The sequence below is a fragment of the Trachemys scripta genome, chromosome 2 (genome assembly GCF_013100865.1).
Source record: "Trachemys scripta elegans isolate TJP31775 chromosome 2, CAS_Tse_1.0, whole genome shotgun sequence".
Taxonomy (NCBI): domain Eukaryota; kingdom Metazoa; phylum Chordata; order Testudines; family Emydidae; genus Trachemys; species Trachemys scripta.
This window is the reverse complement of record NC_048299.1, coordinates 251,166,853-251,187,528: the sequence shown is the minus strand read 5'-3', so window position 1 is coordinate 251,187,528 and position 20,676 is coordinate 251,166,853. Positions and strand designations below refer to the sequence as shown.

Below are 20,676 nucleotides of genomic sequence, written 5' to 3'. Positions count from 1 at the left end.
AGCTTTAGGCTCAAATCCACTCCTCTCTGCATGTGGAGGGACCTCATGAGCACATCCTTTTGTACAATCTTTAATGTATTTAGCCTCACAAAATGCCTGTGAAGTAGGGCAGTGCTATTATCCTCATTTTACAGTTGGGGACCTGAGGCACAGAAAGATTAGATGATTTGTCCAAGGTCACAGAGGAATTCTGTGGCAGAGCAGGGACTTGAACCCACATCTCCCAAGTCCTTAACCACTGGGCCATCCACTCTCTCATGTGTAGCTTTTATTTTAAAAATAGTTTATTTTTATTGTAAACTGAATTGGTATGGGGATTTAAAAAAAACTTTTTACCTGCTGGTTGTTAATTTTTCCACAAAATGTTTTTTCATCAGCTGAAAGGCTGTGTGAGAATGTCACGGTTTTGACAAACGTCCTTTGGAAACCTGCCTGACTTCCTGCCAGCTCACCTGGGGACCCCAGAGCTGCCAGTAGGGGCAGAGATTGGGGTGGATGGGTATGGGGGGACATTGCCTTCCCAAACGAGAGGTGATTCATGGGGGGCACAGGGTGTCATGTACCCCCCCCAGATTTCTGCCTTCCATTTAGCACACAGTTTTACACAAACTTTGCAGCGTGGTCCCCTAGGGGGATGCACCCCACAGTTTGAAAACTGTCACCTCTTGCCAGGAGATGGTAGATTAGAAGCTGGTGGGAGCCACCTGGCCCACTCGGGCCTCTGGCTCTCTGTGCTGAGGGAGCTGGGGCGATGGCTGGCTGCCCAGCAACCCTCCCTGCCATGTTCCCCTAGCCAAGCCGCCTTTGCACAGTTGTGGGCTCCCCAGGTGGGGGGGCAGCACAGCTCCAAGCTGCATCCCAATCCGCTCTTTCCTCTCTCCCGAAGGAGCCTGCAGAGCCTGGCTGCCCTGAAATGCTCCCCGAGGTGCTCGTTCACCACTGCCTTGGCACTCCTGATGCTCCTGAGAAGCCAGGTCAGCAGCGAGCGAGTGCCTTGGGGGGGCATCTCATATAATTAAAATAAGGTTTCTGTGCAGAGCCTTGTGTGTAAATTAATCAACTCTTGCAGCAGACACATACAACTCTCTGCGCTTTGGATTGCAGCAGGTAAAAAGTTCCCATTCTCTGCACCTTTCAATTTACTTTACTAATGATTAAAAAAACCCACCGACACTACATACGCATCTTGTTAGCATCTCATGATAGATCATAACAGTTTGGTATTTATGAACCACTGACAAGTGTGCTCAGTGCTGTACAATTGCAGAATAAGGCACGATCTCTGCTAACAGGAGCTTACAAACTAGAATTAAGTCTTTGTATATTTCCTTTATATGCCAGTAACTGTTCATATCTATTATACAATAAAAATATGATAGCACACAATAGTTAAGAATGTGCTCATCATTTTAGTGATACCTAATATTTCTGTAGAAAATGCTGACTTGTGTGTGTGTGTGAGAGAGAGATGTAATTTCAGATTCAGTGGGATCTATAAATTGTAAAATAGATCTTCCTCAATCTTTCATTTCCCTGCACATATGTCAATAAGTGCAGCTAATAGGAGGGAGGATGAAGTCCTTTCTTGAAGTCCTTTCTTTCAGTTTATATTTCTGTTCCTTGCTCTTTTCTATCCTTTTAGGCATTGCTTTGTAAGAGAATTAAATGAGAGAGTGAAGTATCATACATCTCTTTGTATGTCATACGTTGTTTCTTCATCTCAGTGTCCTGGATCTTCACCTTTTCAGTTTTAATGTTTCAGATAATGTTTTTATCTTCAGCAGTTTGGGTGGATCTGGGTTTGGAGCTGTGTTTTTGTTGGAATGCTGTTACTTTGAATCCCTGCAGTTTTCAGGGCTTGGAAAAGTTAGAACTTACAATAAAAGACAAAGTAAACACACTATCAAAGGGGAAAAAATAAATCTCTGTTTATTCACCTGCATGTTGGAGGTGCATCTACACACAGCAGCAAGCGGAAATACTCTAGATATTAAATTGGCCAAAAATAAATTTGTTTAAATGCCTGAGACTTTGTTCTGATGGGATTTATGCCCCAGATTGTTGCTGCAAACCAATTTACATTGCGGCATGCAGAATATACGTGGGGGGGAGAGAGATAAGCATAGATAACGATAGCCAGAATAGAGCTGTTAGTGCATGTGCCTGTGTGCGTGTAATTAAGAAATATGCTGTGACAGCCAGTGCATTTCTCGGTGATTATAGCATGTCTATGATGTGGAAAGGCATGAGGCTGATGTCCAAGTGATTGTAACCACCCAAGAAGTGCAATAATCCCCTAAAAAGTACACAGCCTGCAGAGTCCTATGGACAGGCTCCCTCCCAATCTTTAGGATTTTGGGGTCAATGAGATGAGTTGTTGGAGGGTAGGGGTTTGTTGGTTCACCTCCAAGCAGTAAGCATCGCTTTATTTAAGGCCTGAGTCTGGGGTGTGGTATATCTCTCTGGAAGGAAACCTGCTCTCTCTGCTGTACTAGAAGTGGAGCCTGGCCACTTGCATCAGGGTCCATGTATACTTGACAAATCTAAATATAATGTCAAGAGACAAGTCTCTAAATGAACTGGGGAATTTGGGAACTACCATGTCATCAGCTTTCCCTCTCACTCTGCTCCACATTTCTGCCTCTTTTTTTCTGCCCCCACTTTCCCCCCGGCTGCTCTCAAGGGCTGGTGTTTTCTGGTTAGGTTCCCTCTTTATCCCCTTTCTTTTGGCTGCCAGTTGGTAGCAGAGCAGGCTCCTCCCCTTCTGGACAAGGGCCATGTTGATTTCCCAGCAGAGGAACTAATGTGGCTGCATGAACTGTCAGTGGATGGGAGGAAGCTCAAAGTCGCTCTATTACTTTCCTTGCCACACAATGGTCCAGGGGACCGATGACAATAGGCTTTGTGGGATATAGTATAGCTGTATGTGGGGGGGGAGTGTGACTAACCTGGGAACACGGAACCTCTCTATGGCTAGCTTCCAACCTTAACAATTAGTGAAGGCAGCCTTCACAAAGAGTAGGGCAAGAAACTTTATCAGTGTTGCCAATACTTGTGATTTTTTTCATATTTTTCCTTAAAACCCCAGCTCCTGGAGTCATGTGATTTAGTGCGTATCTGTTTTTCTTTTTTTTTTTTTTAAAGGTATGTTTTTAACTCAGATAAGTGTCTAGAAAAGCTTGGAAATAAAACCTAAATCCCCAAAGCCAGAAGGCAAATAAAAAGAACCAGTGGCATTTAATTGGGATGTGGGAGAATCTGAGAAGGTTCAAGTCCCTGGTCTGTATCAGGCTAAATGCCCTAACCACTGGGCTATTGGCTACTCTCTGGTTTTGATCAGAAATTACATTCTGGTCCCAAGAAACGTTTCCTCGAAACAAATACATTTCCACAAAAACGTATCTATTTAAAAGATAATATCTCATGATTTTTTTGAGGTCCGACACATAATTTTTTAATTCTTGGGGCAGTCAATACTGTATGAATCTTTTGGGGCATTAAAGGAGACCATTATATACAAATTAATGATTATAAAATCTTCCTTTTCACTGCAATATATACAGCATCATTTAGGAAGATAAGAGAAGATATGACATGAGCATAGGAAGGGTATGACTCTATCCTCCTACTTAAAGGATTTTTCTTTTTCGGTCTGGCAAGTATTCTACCTTTCCCCTTTATATTGCCTCTTAATTCCCCTTTTTACATGCCCCTCCTGTGTACAACATATGAGTGGAGTGCTGTGGTTCTGTTTGGTGCTATTTGGAAGTACGTGGGGGAGGGCAGTGAGACAGTGAGGGAGGAATGTGGTGTGCAGATGTGGGAAGGTGAGAGTAAAGCTTATCGGCTACTGGTTCCAGGGGTGTATGGGGTTTTTTCATCTATTGGTGATGTCCGCCACTGAACAATTTCTATTAATCCTTCTCATAGGATAAAAGTACCTAAGCACATTATGGCTGGGTGGGGTATTTTTCATTTAAAAAAATATGGCAATTTAATGTAACTCTCATGCTCCTGGCAAGTTGCCATCGTAGTCTGCTGGGCTGAAAAACTTTTGACACCCCAAAAATCTTTTCCTTCTTTTGCATAATGCTTCTCTTTGTTTTTAGTAAGCCAGGTTTGAACTGGCAAATTTCAGTTAAGTCCTGTGGCCAATTTAATATTTAAAACAGACTTTTCAAGACATTCTCTTTTCAGAAGCCTCTAAAGCCATCCGTCCTCTGCTAATCTGCTGTGTTGAATCAGTACCTGGGAAATAATTTGACAGAGGGTGGTGGTTTTTGTGCAGCTGGAGAGAGGCAGAGTGATGAAAGCTGGCATGGAGGTAGGAATGGTGCAATAAAGGCTTTTCAGAATCACTTAAGATGTGTAAGAAGTGGAGATTGAGAACAAGAGGGAGTAGATATCCACTTGGTCGTATGATGCCTTCTTTTGGCATTCAGGCAGGAACTGAGTTGCTAGATTTATTGCATCATCATTTTTATTGTAGAAAAAAGAACATAAATCTGATAAAGACACAGCAGTTGGTAGTGACCTAGAATTGTTACACTCAAAGTTGTTTGCTGGCCCATGTGGAGATAAATTGGTTTCAGTCCCTTTAAGTAGTAATTAGCAAGGCCAAAAAAAAGAATTTGAAGAACGGCGACCCAAAGACTCAAAAAGAAACAGCAAAAATGTTTTTAAGTACATCAGAAGCAGGAAGCTTGCTAGATAACAAGTGGGGCCAATGGACGACCAAGATGGCAAAGGAGAACTCAAGCGGGATAAGGCCATTGCAGAGAAACTAAATGAATTCTTTGCATTGATCTGTGAGGGATGATTCCCCAACTTGAGCCATTTATTTTTAGGAGGACAAATCTGAGAAACTGTCCCAGATTGAGATGTCATTAGAGGAGGTTTTGGAACAAATTGATAAATTAAACAGTAATAAGTCACCAGGGCCAGATGGTATTCACCCAAAAGTTATGAGGGAACTCAAATGTGAAATTGCAGAACTACTGACTGTGGTATGTAACCTATCATTTAAATCACTTCTGTACCAGATGACAGATGTGATGCTAATTTTTAAAAAAATACTCCAGAGGCAATCCTGGCAATTACAGGCTGGTAAGCCTAACTTCAGTACCAGGCAAATTGGTTGAAACTAAAGAACAGAATCATCAGACACATAGATGAACATGATTTGTTTGGGAAGAGTTAACATGGTTTTTGTAAAGGGAAACCATGCCTCCAATCTACTAGAATTCCGTGAGGGGGTCAAAAAACACATGGACAAGGGGGATCCAGTGGATCTAGTGTACTTATATTTTCAGAAAGCCTTTGACAAGGTCCCTCACCAAAGGCTCTTAAGCAAAGTAAGCTGTCATGAGATAAGGGGGAAGAGCCTCTCATGGATCAGTAACTGGCTAAAAGACAGGAAACAAAGGGTAGAAATAAATTATCAGTTCTCAGAATGAAGAGAGGTAAATAGTGGTGTCTTCCAGGGGTCTTTACTGGACCAGTCCTATTCAACGTATTCATAAATGATCTGGAAAAAGGTATAAACAGTGAGGTGGCAAAATTTGTAGATGATACAAAACTACTCAGGATAGTTAAATCCAAAGCAGACTGCAAAGAGTTACAAAGGACCTCACAAAACTGGGTGACTGGGCAATAAAATGGGAGATGAAATTCAAAGTTGATAAATGCAAAGTAATGCACATAGGAAAACATAATCCCAACTATACATATGAAATGATGGGGTCTAAAGTAGCTGTTACCACTCAAGAAAGCGATCTGGGAGTCATGGTGAATAGTTCTCCGAAAATATCCACTCAATGTGCAGCAGTAGTCAAAGTGAAAAAATGTTGGGAATCATTAGGAAAGGGATAGACAGTATGACAGATAATATATTACTTCTATATAAATGTATACTATGCCAACATCTTGAATACTGTGTGCAGATTTGGTCACCCCATCTCAAAAAAGATGTATTTGAATTGGAAAAGGTACAGAAAAGGACAACAAAAATGATTAGGGGTATGGAATGGCTGCCATATGAGGAGAGATTAATAAGACTGGGACTTTTCAGCTTGGAAAAGACATGACTAAGGGGGGGGGATATAATAGAGGTCTGTAAAATCATGACTTATGTGGAGAAAGAAACAAGGAAGTGTTATTTATTCCTTCTCATAACAGAAAAACTAGGGGTCACCAAATGAAATAAATAGGCAGCAGGTGTAAAACAAATAAAAGCAAGTACAGCTTCATTCAATGCACAGTCAACCTATGGAACTCTTTGCCAGAGGATGTTTTGAAGGCCAAGACTGTAACAGGGTTAAAAAAAGAACTAGATAAGTTCATGGAGGATAGGTCCATCAATGCCTGTTAACCAGGGTGGGCAGAGATGGTGTTCCTAGACTGTTTGCCAGAAGTTGGGAATGGGTGACGGGGATGGATCACTTGATGATTACCTGTATTGTTCATTTCCTCTGAAGCACCTGGCATTGGCCACTGTCAGAAGAGAGGCTACTGGGTTAGATGGACTTTTGGGCTGACCCAGTATGGCCGTTATTATGTTCTAACATATTCATGACTCAAAAGCTCCATCACAACTGGCCACGAATGAAACTATTGTTGAGATTTTCATCAGAGAGACCAAGAAGTGACTTCACAGAAACTGCGCTACCTTTGTACCCCAAGAGTTGGCCTCTTCAAGCAAGACAGATTATGTGGGGAAGCTTGCACTGCCATTGTCTGTACTGTACCTGTTGTCTGGATGGAGGACTTCAGTGCCCTCAATATGGACATTTTCATGAGTCATATAAATGCCCGTCAGAACATTGGCATCTGTGTCCTTTTAAAAATATTGCATTGGCATTAGAGCTAGATTTCTAGAGGAAATGGCACTTGCAGAAGTCCTGCAGGATGAACTCTGTGTGTCTCTGTTTTAGGATACCAGTCTTCTGCTCTGCGCTGCTGCTCTCACGGGCTTGCATGCTCAGGTTGAAGCTATATTGTGGTCCATGGATTTTACTTGTGCTACTGTGACTAATTTGATTTCTCTTGGGCTCTAGTTGCATGTAAAATCATGCATTTCATTAATCTGGTGTGTAAGTTTATCAAATAGAATCACACACTACTGTAAACAAAAAAGGAGATTGCATTTCTAATAAGTATAAGTTAGACAGACACTTCATTTTCCACTGCAGATGTGTTAAGATCTGCACACCCTATTGTAAGTTTTTTTCCTTCCCAAACTACTTGTATTGATGCAGTAGATAAACAACATTTTTGTGTGTGTTTTCCAGCAAAACCATTTCCAAAACTATTAAAATTTATTGTTTTATTTTGCAGCTAGCTATGGACCAAATCCAATTTGCAAAGGTTGTTTGTCTTGCTCAAAGGATAATGGGTGCATCAGATGCCAGCATAAATTGTTTTTCTTTCTTCGACGAGAAGGAATGAGGCAATATGGAGAATGCTTGCATTCTTGCCCATCAGGGTACTATGGACTCCGAGCGCCAGATATGAACAGATGTTCAAGTAAGTTTCTGTTCTATCTTTATGACTGTTTTATTGATAGACCATAGTTCATTCATGGGTGACTCAATTTTTAAGATGATGTATTGCAAAATATAACAATGATATTTTCACAGATGTCTCAAGATCATCATAAACATTCTTTCCTAAAGGAATCCTCAGTTAACTCATACCAAGATGTACACCATTCAGCACAATCAGTGCACTGTTGCCCAGTGAATTATTACCTTTTTGTTCCCTTAGTTGGGGGATGCACAGAGAAAGAATGAGATAATGTGGATCTAAACATTTCTCATTTTAATGAGCAACTTCTTAATACATTTAAAAGGACTAAGAATTAATTTAGTAATGCCTCATGTACTTTCTAGCCTAGGATATGTACATGTAGACTGGTGGGCAGAACAGATATAATAGTATCATAAGAACATAAGAACGGTCATACTGGGTCAGACCAAAGGTCCATCCAGCCCAGTATCCTGTCTACCGACAGTGGCCAATGCCAGATGCCCCAGAGGGAGTGAACCTAACCGGTAATGATCAAGTGATCTATTTCCTGCCATCCATCTCCACCCTCTGACAAACAGAGCTTAGGGACACCATTCCTTACCCATCCTGGCTAATAGCCATTAATGGACCAATCATATGACTGGAAGGGACCTTGAGCGGTCATGTCATCCAGACCTCTGAGCTGAGGCAAGACCAACTATACCTAGATCATCCCTGACAAGTGTTTGTCTAACTCGTTCTTAAATCTCCAATAATGGACTCCTCAACCTCCCTTGGAGTCCTGTCATAGGCCTAACTCTTATAGTTAGTTTTTCCTAATATCTAATGTAAATCTCTCTTGCTGCAGATTAAGCTACCTTCAGTGGATATAAAGAACAATTGATCCCCATCCTTTTTATAACAGCCCTTAAAATATTTGAAAACAGTTGTCAGGTCCTCCCACAGTCTTCCTTTCTTAAGACTTAACATGCCCAATTTTTTTACATCTTTCCTCACAAGTCAGGTTTTCTAACCTTTTGTCATTTTTTTCCTCTCCTCTGGACTCTCTCCAATTTGTTCATATCTTTCTTAAAGTGTGGCACATAGAACTAGTCACAGTACTCCAGCAGAGGCATTATCAGTGCCAAGCAGAGAAGGACAATTACCTCCCATGTCTTACATACAACACTGCTATTAATACATCCTAGAATGATATTAGGCTTTTTGCAACTGTATCATGTTGTTGACTCATATTCAATTTGTAATCCACTATAAACCTCAGATCTTTTTCAGCATTACTACTGCCTACCCAGTATCCCTCATTGTGTATTTGTGCATTTAATTTTTTCTTCCTAAGTGTAGTACTTTGCACTTGTCTTTACTGACTTTTTCCATCTTGTTGATTTCAGACCAATTCTCTTGTTTGCCAAGGTCATTTTGAATTTTAATCCTGTTCCCCAAATCGCTAGCAACCCCTCCCAGCTTGGTTTCATCAGCAGATTTTATAAGCATACTCTCTACTCTATTATCCAAGTCCATGAATGAAAATATTGTAGTGGGCCCAGAACTGACCTGAGCAGTGCCCTACTAGATCTGTTCCCCCAGATTGATAGCAAACCATTGATAACTACTTTGAGTATAGTCTTTGTATATTCAGCTTATTGTAATTTCATCTCATTCACATTTCCCAAGTTGCTTATGAGACTGTCATGTGGGACTATGTCAAAAGCTGTACTAAAATCAAGATATATCACATCTACAGTCTGCCCCCTATCCACTAGGTCAGTAACCCTGTCAAGGAAGAAAATTAGGTTGGTTTGGTATGATTTGTTCTTGACAAATCCATGTTAGCTATTACTTAAACCCTATTATCCTCTAGGTGCTTACAAATTTTTTGCTTAATAATTTGCTCCACTATCTTTTCAGATATCAAAGTTAGGATAACTGGTCTATATTTCCCTGGATCCTCTCCCTCACCCCTTTTTGAAGATAGACATGTCCTTTTTCTCATCCCTGCTATTTGTTCCCACACAAAATTCAGGTGACCACTGATATGCGATTCAGATTTGCATGTTTGGGCTTGGAAACACTAGTGTATTTTAAATACATGGGCACAAGTAATTCCACCGCTATCTGCTAGTTGTGGGTATTGATGTAGATTCTCTATATGCTTATGCTAGGCTGTTATACAGTTTGGCCATCAAGTCTGTCAATGTGTACATTGCTTCCACTACTGCCTTGTGTTTTTGATTCTGTCAGATTGCAGTCTAACCAGAATTAGGTCACCAAACCACTAAGAAAAACCTTTTGTGCTTCTTGAAATGGGGTTGTCACCAAGTACGTGGCACTCGTCCCTTATTGCTGAACTAATGCAGCGGTATGGTGTCGAGGTCCACCATGCTCGTAGAAGGTGGTGCTATCTTTCAGGTGAGACATAAACTCAAGGTCCACATGAGGTCATTCTGTGGCACTTTTCACAAGAATAGAAGCATTAACTGCTTTGGCCAGATTCCAACTCATGTAATGACATTCTGCCTGTTTTTCTAAATTCCCTATGCAGTTTCAGTTGGATATGTTATTTTTCACTTTCTGCTCCCAACTGTTATGTAATGTTGCTGAGCGCTGCCTAATATTTACCATGTGGCTACATGGAGGATTAAATGATCCCAGTGTATATCTTATATATCGCTTTTGTAAAGTGTATTGGGATCTTGGCCTTCATTTGCATAGTTTAATTGTGAACTCAGCAATTTATCCACTTTAAACCTTTTTTTATTTAAACTGGGCTGTAAAAATGTGTCCATGTTGTTCAAAAACTATTTCCATTGTGGTTATCGGAAATATGTCCTAACATAACTGTGAGGCATGTAAGTTTGTTTCCCAGCAGTAATGTAATAGCAATGACTTTCTTGAGTTAGGTAAGGGTTAATATGTCTGTCATTCAATACTTTCTTCAAGGAAAAAAAATGTTTGTGGGTAGAGTTTGGCTTGAGAAATTAGTTTAACTTCCTTCCACTACATGATGTACACAAGGTAATTTTTAGCTGTGGCAATGTTCTTAATCCTGAATTATGGGGCAGATTCTTCAAAAGCACAAATGTAAATTAAGTGCCTGACTTCCATTGCTATATATTGAGAGTTGGGCGCCTGCAGTGGTATTGGAACAATTTGTATAGTGGGGGTGCTGAGAGCCATGGAACAAAACTGTAAACCCTGTATATGATGGAAATTACTTCAAGCCAGCGGGTGCTGCCGCACCTCCAGCATCCCTAGTTTCAGCACCCCAGGGCACCCAACTGCCCTTTTGTACCTTTGAAAAATCTTCCCCTTGAGATTAATGATGCAGCTGTATTTGAAGACCAATTCTGGTTCCTCTCAAGTGATTTCTATGCAAAGATTATGTTAAAGAAAATCACCAACTGATTTATATTTATGCCCCAGCTTTGTCTTTGTTTGGTGATCCTGTGTGACAGACATAGAGACATAGCTAGCAATTGTATTCTTTAGAGGTATTCAAAGTAAGGTAAGATAAAGAAAAAGTATAAAATTCTTCTTACTTCATGTAGGATGTACTTTCTGAGTCTATCACCTCTTGGTTTTATTGCTCAGATAGTATTTTCTCAGTTAAAAATATCAAAAATGCTGGCAAGGTTAAAATCCCTTGTGGGAGTTTCAGGGGTTGATTTATATTAGTTAAAATTATTTCTGTCCTATTAATGTCTTTATCGGCACAAAAGCAGTTTAATATTTTATTATTGGAACATTTGCCCATTTATGCTAGAGGAGCAATAGAGCATATTTTTATAGAAAATGTTGACATGGTTTTAAAAGCCTCAGTAATGCCAAACATAACACTGTAAATTCCACAGCCAAATGTAGCAGCTCCAAAATTATGGAAATTGTGAATTTCAAGACTAATTTTCTTTGCTAGATGCAACTGATTTATGCATTTTGAACTTGGAAGACTATTTTAAAAAGTTTTTCTGGTCACAGTGAGTTGTGTAATTCAAGGATGGTTTGTGTACAGGAATGGACACAGAGTTTCTGGTGGGGGGAAAGACAACTAATCTCACTTCAAAGTGACATGAATTCTTTCTTGAATATTTGAGGTATGAATGAACAATATATTGAGGACATAAAGCTGAATGGTTCTGTGTAATCTTTGCTGTAGAAAAGAAAATACCCAAGAGAGGAATGATGTTTTGTTTTTCTCCCTAACCTCTGAATAGAAGACTCTCAGAAGGAAATAAGCTCCCAGGAAAGTCTACTATTTGTACTGGGGAATAAAATGAAACCCATCACCTCAGTGTATTGGTTCTACATTAGGCTGACTAAGACAAGCCCCTCTTGAATCTTTTAGTTTAACCTGTGCCTAAATAGACCTTTGCCATTCCGTTTTTGGAATTTACAAGAGTGTAGTGACTCACCATTCTCTTCACCTTTGACTAGGTACTCAGAATATTACATAACTCCTCTTTCCATCTCATAAGTCAGGTTCCTTCTCACCAAGTGCCAAATAGCAGCATTTCCAAAGTCATCATTGTCAGAGTGTAGGGCTACTGCATCTGTATTTCCTGTAGGTTCCCAGTTCCTTAGCGGTCACCTATCTTGGTCAGAAACCTGCATCTCTCTCCCTCCTGATGGGTTTTTCCCATGGTGAGCAGATCCTGGCCTACATTGTAATATCCCCAGCAAGCCAGACTGCCTGAACAGGTCACCATCTGCACTTCACTTTCTCTTTGAAGGCTATGAACAGCTGTAATTGCCAGCAGTTATAAGTTACCACACAGCTCCTTATAAGCAAGCACATTTAATCTTAAGGTGAAAGCATTACCAAGAAAACATTTTATATATAGATATATAGTTCCTATACACACGATAAAAGCTTACCAGAGGTCACCCATCAGTCTTATGGGCCTCAGTAGGCCAAAGGCCTTTCAGCCCCTACCAGGAAGCACTGGGTTCCCCCCTTGAACAGAAGGTCCTGTCCATTTGCTGGATCAGGAAGAAGGCCCTGAATCAGTTTAAAGTCAGGTTGTTTATCCAAAAGTCCTTTCTTTGTTTGTTGGTCTCTGGAGAATCCTGTTTAAACTGGTATGTGCACACCTCTCCAGGTAATGGTATTTCTCTGGAGCGGTTATAATCTGAGTGAATTTGTCTAATCACCAACCTCTCTCCTCCCCGCCCCCTGTTCTTAGTTCCTGGAGGATCTGTGGTCACTCTCCCTTTCAGAGGGTCTATGGTCTACTCACCCTATGTGGCTGCATCTGGAGATTAGCTCTGCCCTGTCTGACACTCCCCTCCTTCACTCACACAGTGGCTCCCCTTGCTCTCTAGGCGTAGTAGTACTTCCTCTTCATGGCCTGGCCCTCCAGCAAAGTCACTATACAGTTTTCCTCTTCTGGGATAACAAAGTCTCCCCTGACCAGATGGCTGGGTGCCATTCCAGGCAGTCTTCCAAGTCAAGACTGTGCCATTTTCTCAGTGACTGGTAGGGGAAGCCAGACCCACCTTCTGCTCTGGGTTCCAGCCCAGGGACCCTACAATCTGCAGCCAAGATCTGCACTGTCTCAATCCCTTCTGCCATTTACCTGGGCTTCTTCCTACTTTTCCTTCTGCGAGCTTTCTTCTCCACCTTCCCCCCAGGGTAAACCCTCCATCAGGATCAGAATCACAGGGCTTCTTCTCCCCTGCCCCGTGGGTTTCCTCCTCTCCTCATTAGGCCCAGAGAGTGACTTCAAATTTCAACCCTGCAGCCCCCTTCTGCTCTCACCTTCAGACTTTACACAAGCCCTGCCTATTCCTACCCAGATGGGCTCCATCTTCAATTAGTGCTTGTCAGTCAAGTCTACCTCTTCCCCCAGATGCAGCCCACTAGGTTAATTACCCCTTCTGAAACAGTCTGGAGTCTGGTGGCACCTTAAAAACTAACAGATTTATTTGGGCATAAGCTTTCGTGGGTAAAAACCTCACTTCTTCAGATGCATACTTCTTCAGATGCAAGAAGTGAGGTTTTTACCCACGAAAACTTATGCCCAAATAAATCTGTTAGTCTTTAAGGTACCACCAGACTCCTCGTTGTTTTTGTAGATACAGACTAGCATGACTACCCCCTGGTACTTTACCCCTTCTGAAACACTTTAACCCATTCCGGGATGGTGTGTTGTGAACACCCCATCATACCTCCCCATTGAATTACGTACAATCCCCAGCCCACAATGATACATACATTTAATATAGTAAGATCTCCCAAAGATATTGCAGGAAATGTCCATATCTGTCACAATCATCACCAGTCGCATCTGCCTTAAATAAAAATAATGTTTAGCACAGAGTAGACATTAACGAGCAATCACAAAATAAACAAGTGTTTAATAAATATATCTAGTTAATTTACTATATTAAGAAATGCCTCCCAGTATGAGCTTGTGTTACAAAATATCAAAATTTTACTTCAGATAGAACAGCTAAGTTTCTTGGCTAATGCTCATAGAGAATAGCCTATGGAATGCTATACTAAATTCTCCTGAAATCTATATAGCAACTACAACTCATAGCAAGACATCAGCAGATACAGTGACCAGTTGGAGGAAGCAGTCAACTTGAAATTAAATCAATGTTTTTTAAGTTTGTAAAAAGTAGTTTTAGGTACTTTTGTTATTGTTTTCTTTAATTCAAAAAAATGGCTTTAATTTAAAAACTGAAAAGAGGCGAGTCTAGTATGTGGTCTAAAAAGTATTTGGGATTTTGAAAATAAAATTTAACTGCCAGGAATCTGAGGTTTAGATAAAATCTACTTTGCAGGCGCCTTATTTTTTCCCCAACAAAAGCATGATAAGCATTTGGACATGTCCTTCTTATTTTGTAACTTATTGGCCTAACTCTGTATCATTTCAGTAGGGCTGCCATAGATCTGTCTGGAAGCTAAAAATTCTGGCAATGATTTAAATTAAGATTCCTGAATCTGTAGTCAATTTAGATTTAAGAAGACCATTGTATATTTGTAAAATACTAATTTATGTCTGAAAAGATAATTATTGTGGCTTGGCAAGTGTTTAAAAGATGCCTATTAATAACGAATCCATGTTTTAACATAATAGAGCTATATTACTAAATGTTAAAGAATTCTCACAATGGCAAAATTCTCATTCTTCTAAAGCTGCTCCCAGTGAAGCAGTAGGTCCATTTTAATCCCCAGAAACTGATGTATCCACTGGGTTTGCAGATTCTTCAACAAGAGACTTCTGTACAGCCCTTAGGGTGTTTAGATTTGTATCTTGAAGAATGAGCTGCAGGTGCCTAAGCCATTTTTATTTAAGAGTTTAAATAGACCCTCAGCTTTTAAAATTTTTAGCCTGAGATTTAAGTTAAGCTGGGGAGCTACAGCCTCTGACCTCCTTTCTGTTCACCAAACTTTCCAGTTCTCATTTTGCTCCTTGTTCTTTGCAGTTTATTTTTCGTTCATTTCCCTCTCCCTCCAAAACCAGCCAAAGCTCACAGCACTCTCCCCTTTCTTGTCCTCTCTCCCTTCCCAAAGCTACACTACTTAATCCTCCTCCATCCCCCTCATCAGCTTCTCCTTCATTCCCCAATTTCTTGTCGTCTGGGCTAGTATATATTAGAAGCGCAACATTCACAACTGCACCAATGCAGCTGCGCTGCTGTAGCGTGTCTGGTGAAGACGCTCTATGCTGATGGGAGAGAGCTGTCCCATTGGCATAATTACTCCACCTCCACAAGAGGCGGAAGCTATGTAGGCGGGAGAACGTCTCCTGCTGACATAGTGCCGGTGAGGACAGTGCTTAGGTCACTGTAACTTGTGTCGCTCAGGAGGAGGGGGCCTTTTTCACACCCAAGTGACATAAATTATATTGACATAAGCTGTAGTGTAGACCTGCCCTTTGTCTCTCACTTGCTATTCTTGCCTCTCTCCCTCCTTCTGCCAAACATACAATCGCTTTCTCCCCATTCTCTTTCCCCTACGCCTTCTGTCAAACACTCCTTAATGTTGTCCCTTCCACAAAGGCAACTCCCCTCACACATACTCTTTCACTTCCCTGTCTCCCTTCCCTCCCCTTCCTTCCTTCCCCCAAATACTCCCTACTTTTGTTTGTCTCCCACATGTAGCTGTGGGCTAATACCATGAATAGCTTTTAATAACATTGGTGGTGATTGGCCAGCAGCTGTTTTTTTGCCTTCTCATCACACATTTCTTTAAAGTAACCTTGTTATGGAGGGAGGGTAGGGTTGACTATTCAGTGACAGTATGTACATTTAAAAAGGAAACAAAATGACAACAGCCCTCCCCTAGAAGGTAGATCTTTCATGAAAAATGGTAGAGGCTGCATGACTGTTTACAAGTAGCATTTTTAACAATTGAAATAGCAATTTCTGATCTTAAAATTCATCATGCTGTGCTCATTAGAACAGAAACCTACATTTGCAGGCCTTTCTCTCTCTAAATCTAAATGCAAATATAGATTAAAGCATTTGAAATTTAGGACTCTCGAGTACTCTGTATTATGTAGAGCACTTTGGATTCCGCTGTAATTTCTAAACATATTCCAGCATGACTGTAGCTTATTCCATGTTTTTTTGTAAGCACAATACAGCTAATTTTGCATTCCCAAACAAGCTGTATGGAATGATTGTTCTTGAGTTTGGTGACCCTTCCCCCATTCACTGTGGGTATGTCTACAGGGCACACTAAGCCCAGGCTCTGGCTCAGGTTTAACCCAAAAACATCTTCTGTCCACACAGATATTAGTCTGAGTCAGGCCAGGAACCCCTCTGGACATTAGTCTGCAGACCTTGGTAGGGGGTGGGTCAGAGCCTGAGGTCTCTGTAACACAAGTCAAAGCCCAGGCATTTTGCAGCATGCACACAGCTAGGGTTCCAAACTTTCTGACTGCAGAAAACCAAACACCCTTGCCCCGCCCCCTGTCCGCCCCTGACCCGAGGCCCCACCCCTGCCTTGCCCCTTCTCCGAAGCCCCACCCCTAATCACTCACTCTCCCTCACCCTCACTCACTTTCACTGGCTGGGGCAAGGGGTTGGGGTGTGGGAGGGGGTGAGGGCTCTTGTGTGGGGCCGGGGATGATGGGTTTGGGGTACAGGAGGGGGCTCTGGCTTGAGGGGGGTTTGAAGCATGGGAGGGGGTGCAGGGTGCAGGCTCCAGGAGGGAGTTTGGGTGTGTGTGGGGGGCCCTATGGTGGGGCAGGGGGTTGGGGTGCAGGAGGGGGTGCAGGCTCCAGCTGGGGGTGCGGGCTCAGGGGGGTCAGGGATGAGGGGTTTGCGCTATGGGAGGGGGCTCAGAGTTGGGGCAGAGGGTTGGGGAGTGAGGGGGGAATGAGGCCTCCTGCTGGGGGTGTGATCTGGGGTGGGGCTGGGGATGAGGGTTTTGGGGTGAAGGAGGGGGATCTGGACTGGGGCCGGGAGTGTGGGGTGCCGGATCTGGGAGGGAGTTTGTGTGCGGGAGGGAGCTCAGAGCTGGAGCAGGAGGTTGTGGTGCGGGAGGAGGTGAGGGGTGCAGGCTCCGGGTGGCACTGACCACAGGCGGCTCCCAGAAGCAGCTGGCATGTCCCGCTGGCTCCTAGGCAGAGGTGTGGCCACCCCCCCTGCAGGCACCAGCCCCATAGCTCCCATTGGCTGTGGTTCCCGGCCCGTGGGAGCTGCGGTGCCACCACTTGGGGCAGATGCAGCATGCGGTGCCCCTGTGCACACCCCTGTGCCTAGTAGCCGGACACCCCGGCCACTTCCGGGAGCTGCGCAGAGCCAGGGCAGGCAGGAAACTTGTTTAGCTCTGCTGTGCCACTGAACAGACTTTTAGCCGCCCGGTCAGTAGTGCTGACTGGAGCCGCCAGGGTCCATTTTCGACCAGGTGTTCCAGTCAAAAACCAGACACCTGGGAACTTTAGCTACAGCTCAGGTACAGGCCACCACACTTGGGTCTGGAGAGTCTGCAAATAGTATCCCACAATCCTCTGAGCTGTACTTCCCAGCCCTTCAATTCCAAAACTTATCATTTGCTTCCCAGGAACAGGAAGCAATCTCTTGGTTGAAATGCAGCTGCTTGGCATTTAGCCCTTCATTTCCACGTGGCCTGCTCAATTGGAAAAATAATTAGCGCTCGGAATTAAGTTAGAGAAAATGATCACCAAAACACAGACTCCATGCACTGGGATCTGGAATTAACTTAAGATTTGAATTTGTACTTTGAATGTCTCCACTCTTGATTCAGTCTTAAAAAATGACAAACATATCAGTCCCTTAATGCTTGTTGTCTTTTAAAACATTTTAGTATTAGAGACAGGAAGATCAAACAGATCGGAAAAAATTATTAATATCACTTTGGTTCCCCTGTTTGTTTTTTACCCTTGAATGCCACTGTAATTTGAGCATGATTTGCTAGTATAGCCTTTGTTCACCACAATTTTTTAATGCCCCATTTATGTAATTGTCTATAAATATTAATTTTATCCTCCTTGGATTTATTTTCTGGCCTTCAAATAAACTGACACTGAAAATTTAGGTCAGTGTTAATGGGATTATGAAGGTTGAACTCTAATATTTTATAACCAGGATCTAAGGATATTTCTCACAGCAGCAGATCAATTTGTCCTAAAGCAGCCATATTTGGAACAGAATGAAACTTGTCAGGAAACACTATCACCTTTGAAAAAAATGATGAATTTTGATATGCAAAGCATTGTGGATAAAATTTTCAAAAACACCATAGTCCTATTTTCAGAAGTGACTTAGGCACTTAGGAACATAAATCTCATTGAAAGCCAGGACTTAGGTTCCTAAATCACATAGCCATTCTTGAAATTTTACCTTGTGACAGTACTACAAAGTTAGACAGTCTTAAGTTTTTGTATACAAGCTCTTCTCTGATTGTGATTTCGTCTTCCCTTCTGCTGCTTCTTCCCTTTTGAAAAAGGAGAGAATTCTGACCTAATGAGATGAGTCAGAATCTCTGCTCTTATAAATGGGTGAAACACCACTGAGGTCAATGAAACTATGCCTATTTATACCAACAGAGAATCTGGTCCTTTAAATCCTAGAACCCTCTGAGGTGGGAAGGACCCAGGGCTTGGGCTGCAGACTGGGCCTGGAAGCCTAGACTGCAATTAAATGGCCCCCCGGCCAAGCTCCATGAACCTGAATCAGCTGGCATGGGACAGCCATTTTTAATTGCAATGTAGACATACCACTGGAATTCCAGGTCCTTGCAGTTATCTCATGATGAAGTAAGAGATTGCACAATGTGATTTGACCTCACATTGGAGAAGTTAGAAGTGGTGATTTTTTCCCCCTTTTAGGTTTGATTTTTTAAAAAAATTCTGCTCTGTAAATTAAAATATCAGAGCTTTTATGAAGGGAGAAGTTTTCTAACTTGGTTTTGCCTAAGCAATGGGGTACTCCATGCAGGGCTGGCTCTACCGTTTTTGCCACCCCAAGCAAAAAAAAAAAAAAAGCTGCTCGGAGTGTGCCGCCCCAAGAATGGATAGAATGCTGTCCCTTAGGATGTGTCGCCCCAGGCACGTGCTTCCTCCGCTGGTGCCTGGAGCCGGCCCTGACTCCATGCATTTCTGGACAATTTCTGCCCAGCTCAGTTTCACAAGGCAGACAACAGTATCATTAATCCCCTCTCCCCTAATAACGCCCAGTGATGGAAGTTATGATCTTATAACCATTCCTGTGACTGGAAATGGGCTTGGTGGATAAACCTTTCTAGGCTTCTATTGTTGCTCTTCTGTAGCTCTCTTTGAAAGTGTGGGTGACTAGTTGTACACTTAGCATGAATAATTATATAATTGTAGAGGTTTTCTTTAAAAAAAATAGTTTTCTTTATATGTCCAGGTCAGATTGGTGTAACTAGGTCTGAATTATCAGATGACCCCCAAAGATAAAAGTTTGGTGGACCAGAGGAGACCAGCTGGCCACTGCAGAACAAGAGAGGGATGCGTCAGGGGTTCCTGGATGGAGGGGAAATCGCTGGGCGGTATGAGGCTGAGCAGGGCTAGAGGAAATGGCGGGCATGGAGGTGAGGTGGGACTATGTGGGGTATGGGGAGCTGAGTACAGGAGGAGGAAGAGGCAGGGAACCACTCAATCCTTTGAGGTGCCAGAGGGGAGTGCTACTGCACAAGCTAGGTAAGGTGTACTGCAGTGGCGCACTCCTCCTGCAGAGTCTGGGGGCACCTCTTACTTCTCAAACATCAGACAGGCTGCTCACCCAAGTTCCTGAGAAGGCAGGCCTCTTTACCACACATCTTCCTTAGCTTATAGAACCAACACCACCTCAAGTTTAGTGAGTCTGTCAGCTGGAGATGACAGCGAAGTGCTAGTGCACCTATGGGTATGTCTACACAGCAAAAAAAAAAAAAAACCTATGGCAGACCTGTGCCAGCCGACTCTGGCTCATGGAGCTCCGGCTGTGGGGCTGTTACATTGCTGTGTAGACTTCTGGGCTTGAGCTCTCACCCCACAGGGTCCCAGGGCCCAGGCTTCAGCTCGAGCCTGGAAGTCTACATAGCAATGAAACAGCCCCGCAGCCTGAGTCCCGCAAACTGGAGTTAGCCAGCCCAGGCCAGCCATGGGTTTTTCTTTGCTGTGTAGACCCACCCTCTCAATTCTCCTTCGATGAGGCTATCCTGCCACTCTTCTCCCCTACTATTCCCTCTGTTCTGCTCCTTACACCTCCCCATGGACTTGCCACCTCTGTGCTCTTGCTCTTCCCAGCTCTAGTACCCCTCAGGCAGTTGTCATTCTGTGTCTGGAAGCCCATAGTTAAGATCATTTTCCATTGACTTCTGTGGCAAAAATTATGAAGAATGTAAATAACTTGCCCCCCAGCTTTATTTAGAAAGGCTCCTATGTCAGAGATCTTAAAACTGAGTTCCTTAAGTTTGTGTGATCTTTTAGTCTGTGGGATCAGAGGAACTCTTGGACCAAAAATGCTAAATTTGGCAAAAGCTTTGCAATTAGATCCTGGTCTCCTCTCAGGCCCTTTGCTTGATTACTGGAATAGACTAAGATATCATCTGGATATGCCACCACAAACTGGTCTAGGATATCTTGAAAAATGTTGTTGATCAGATGCTGGAAAGTGGCAGGAGCACTGGTGAGTCCAAAGGGCATTACCAAATTCTCAAAGTATACATAC

The 20,676-nt window shown here is 42.6% G+C and overlaps 1 protein-coding gene across 1 annotated transcript in view; it reads left to right on the top strand.

Annotated features, from left to right (window-relative positions):
• The window catches only part of RSPO2 (R-spondin 2), a 162,530-nt gene that overhangs the window by 58,340 nt on the left and 83,514 nt on the right, over nucleotides 1-20,676 (top strand). Inside the window, exon 2 of the mRNA XM_034763487.1 lies at nucleotides 7,336-7,524. Within this exon, the coding sequence (XP_034619378.1) occupies nucleotides 7,336-7,524 (189 nt within the window). The remainder of the gene's footprint in view (nucleotides 1-7,335; nucleotides 7,525-20,676) is intronic.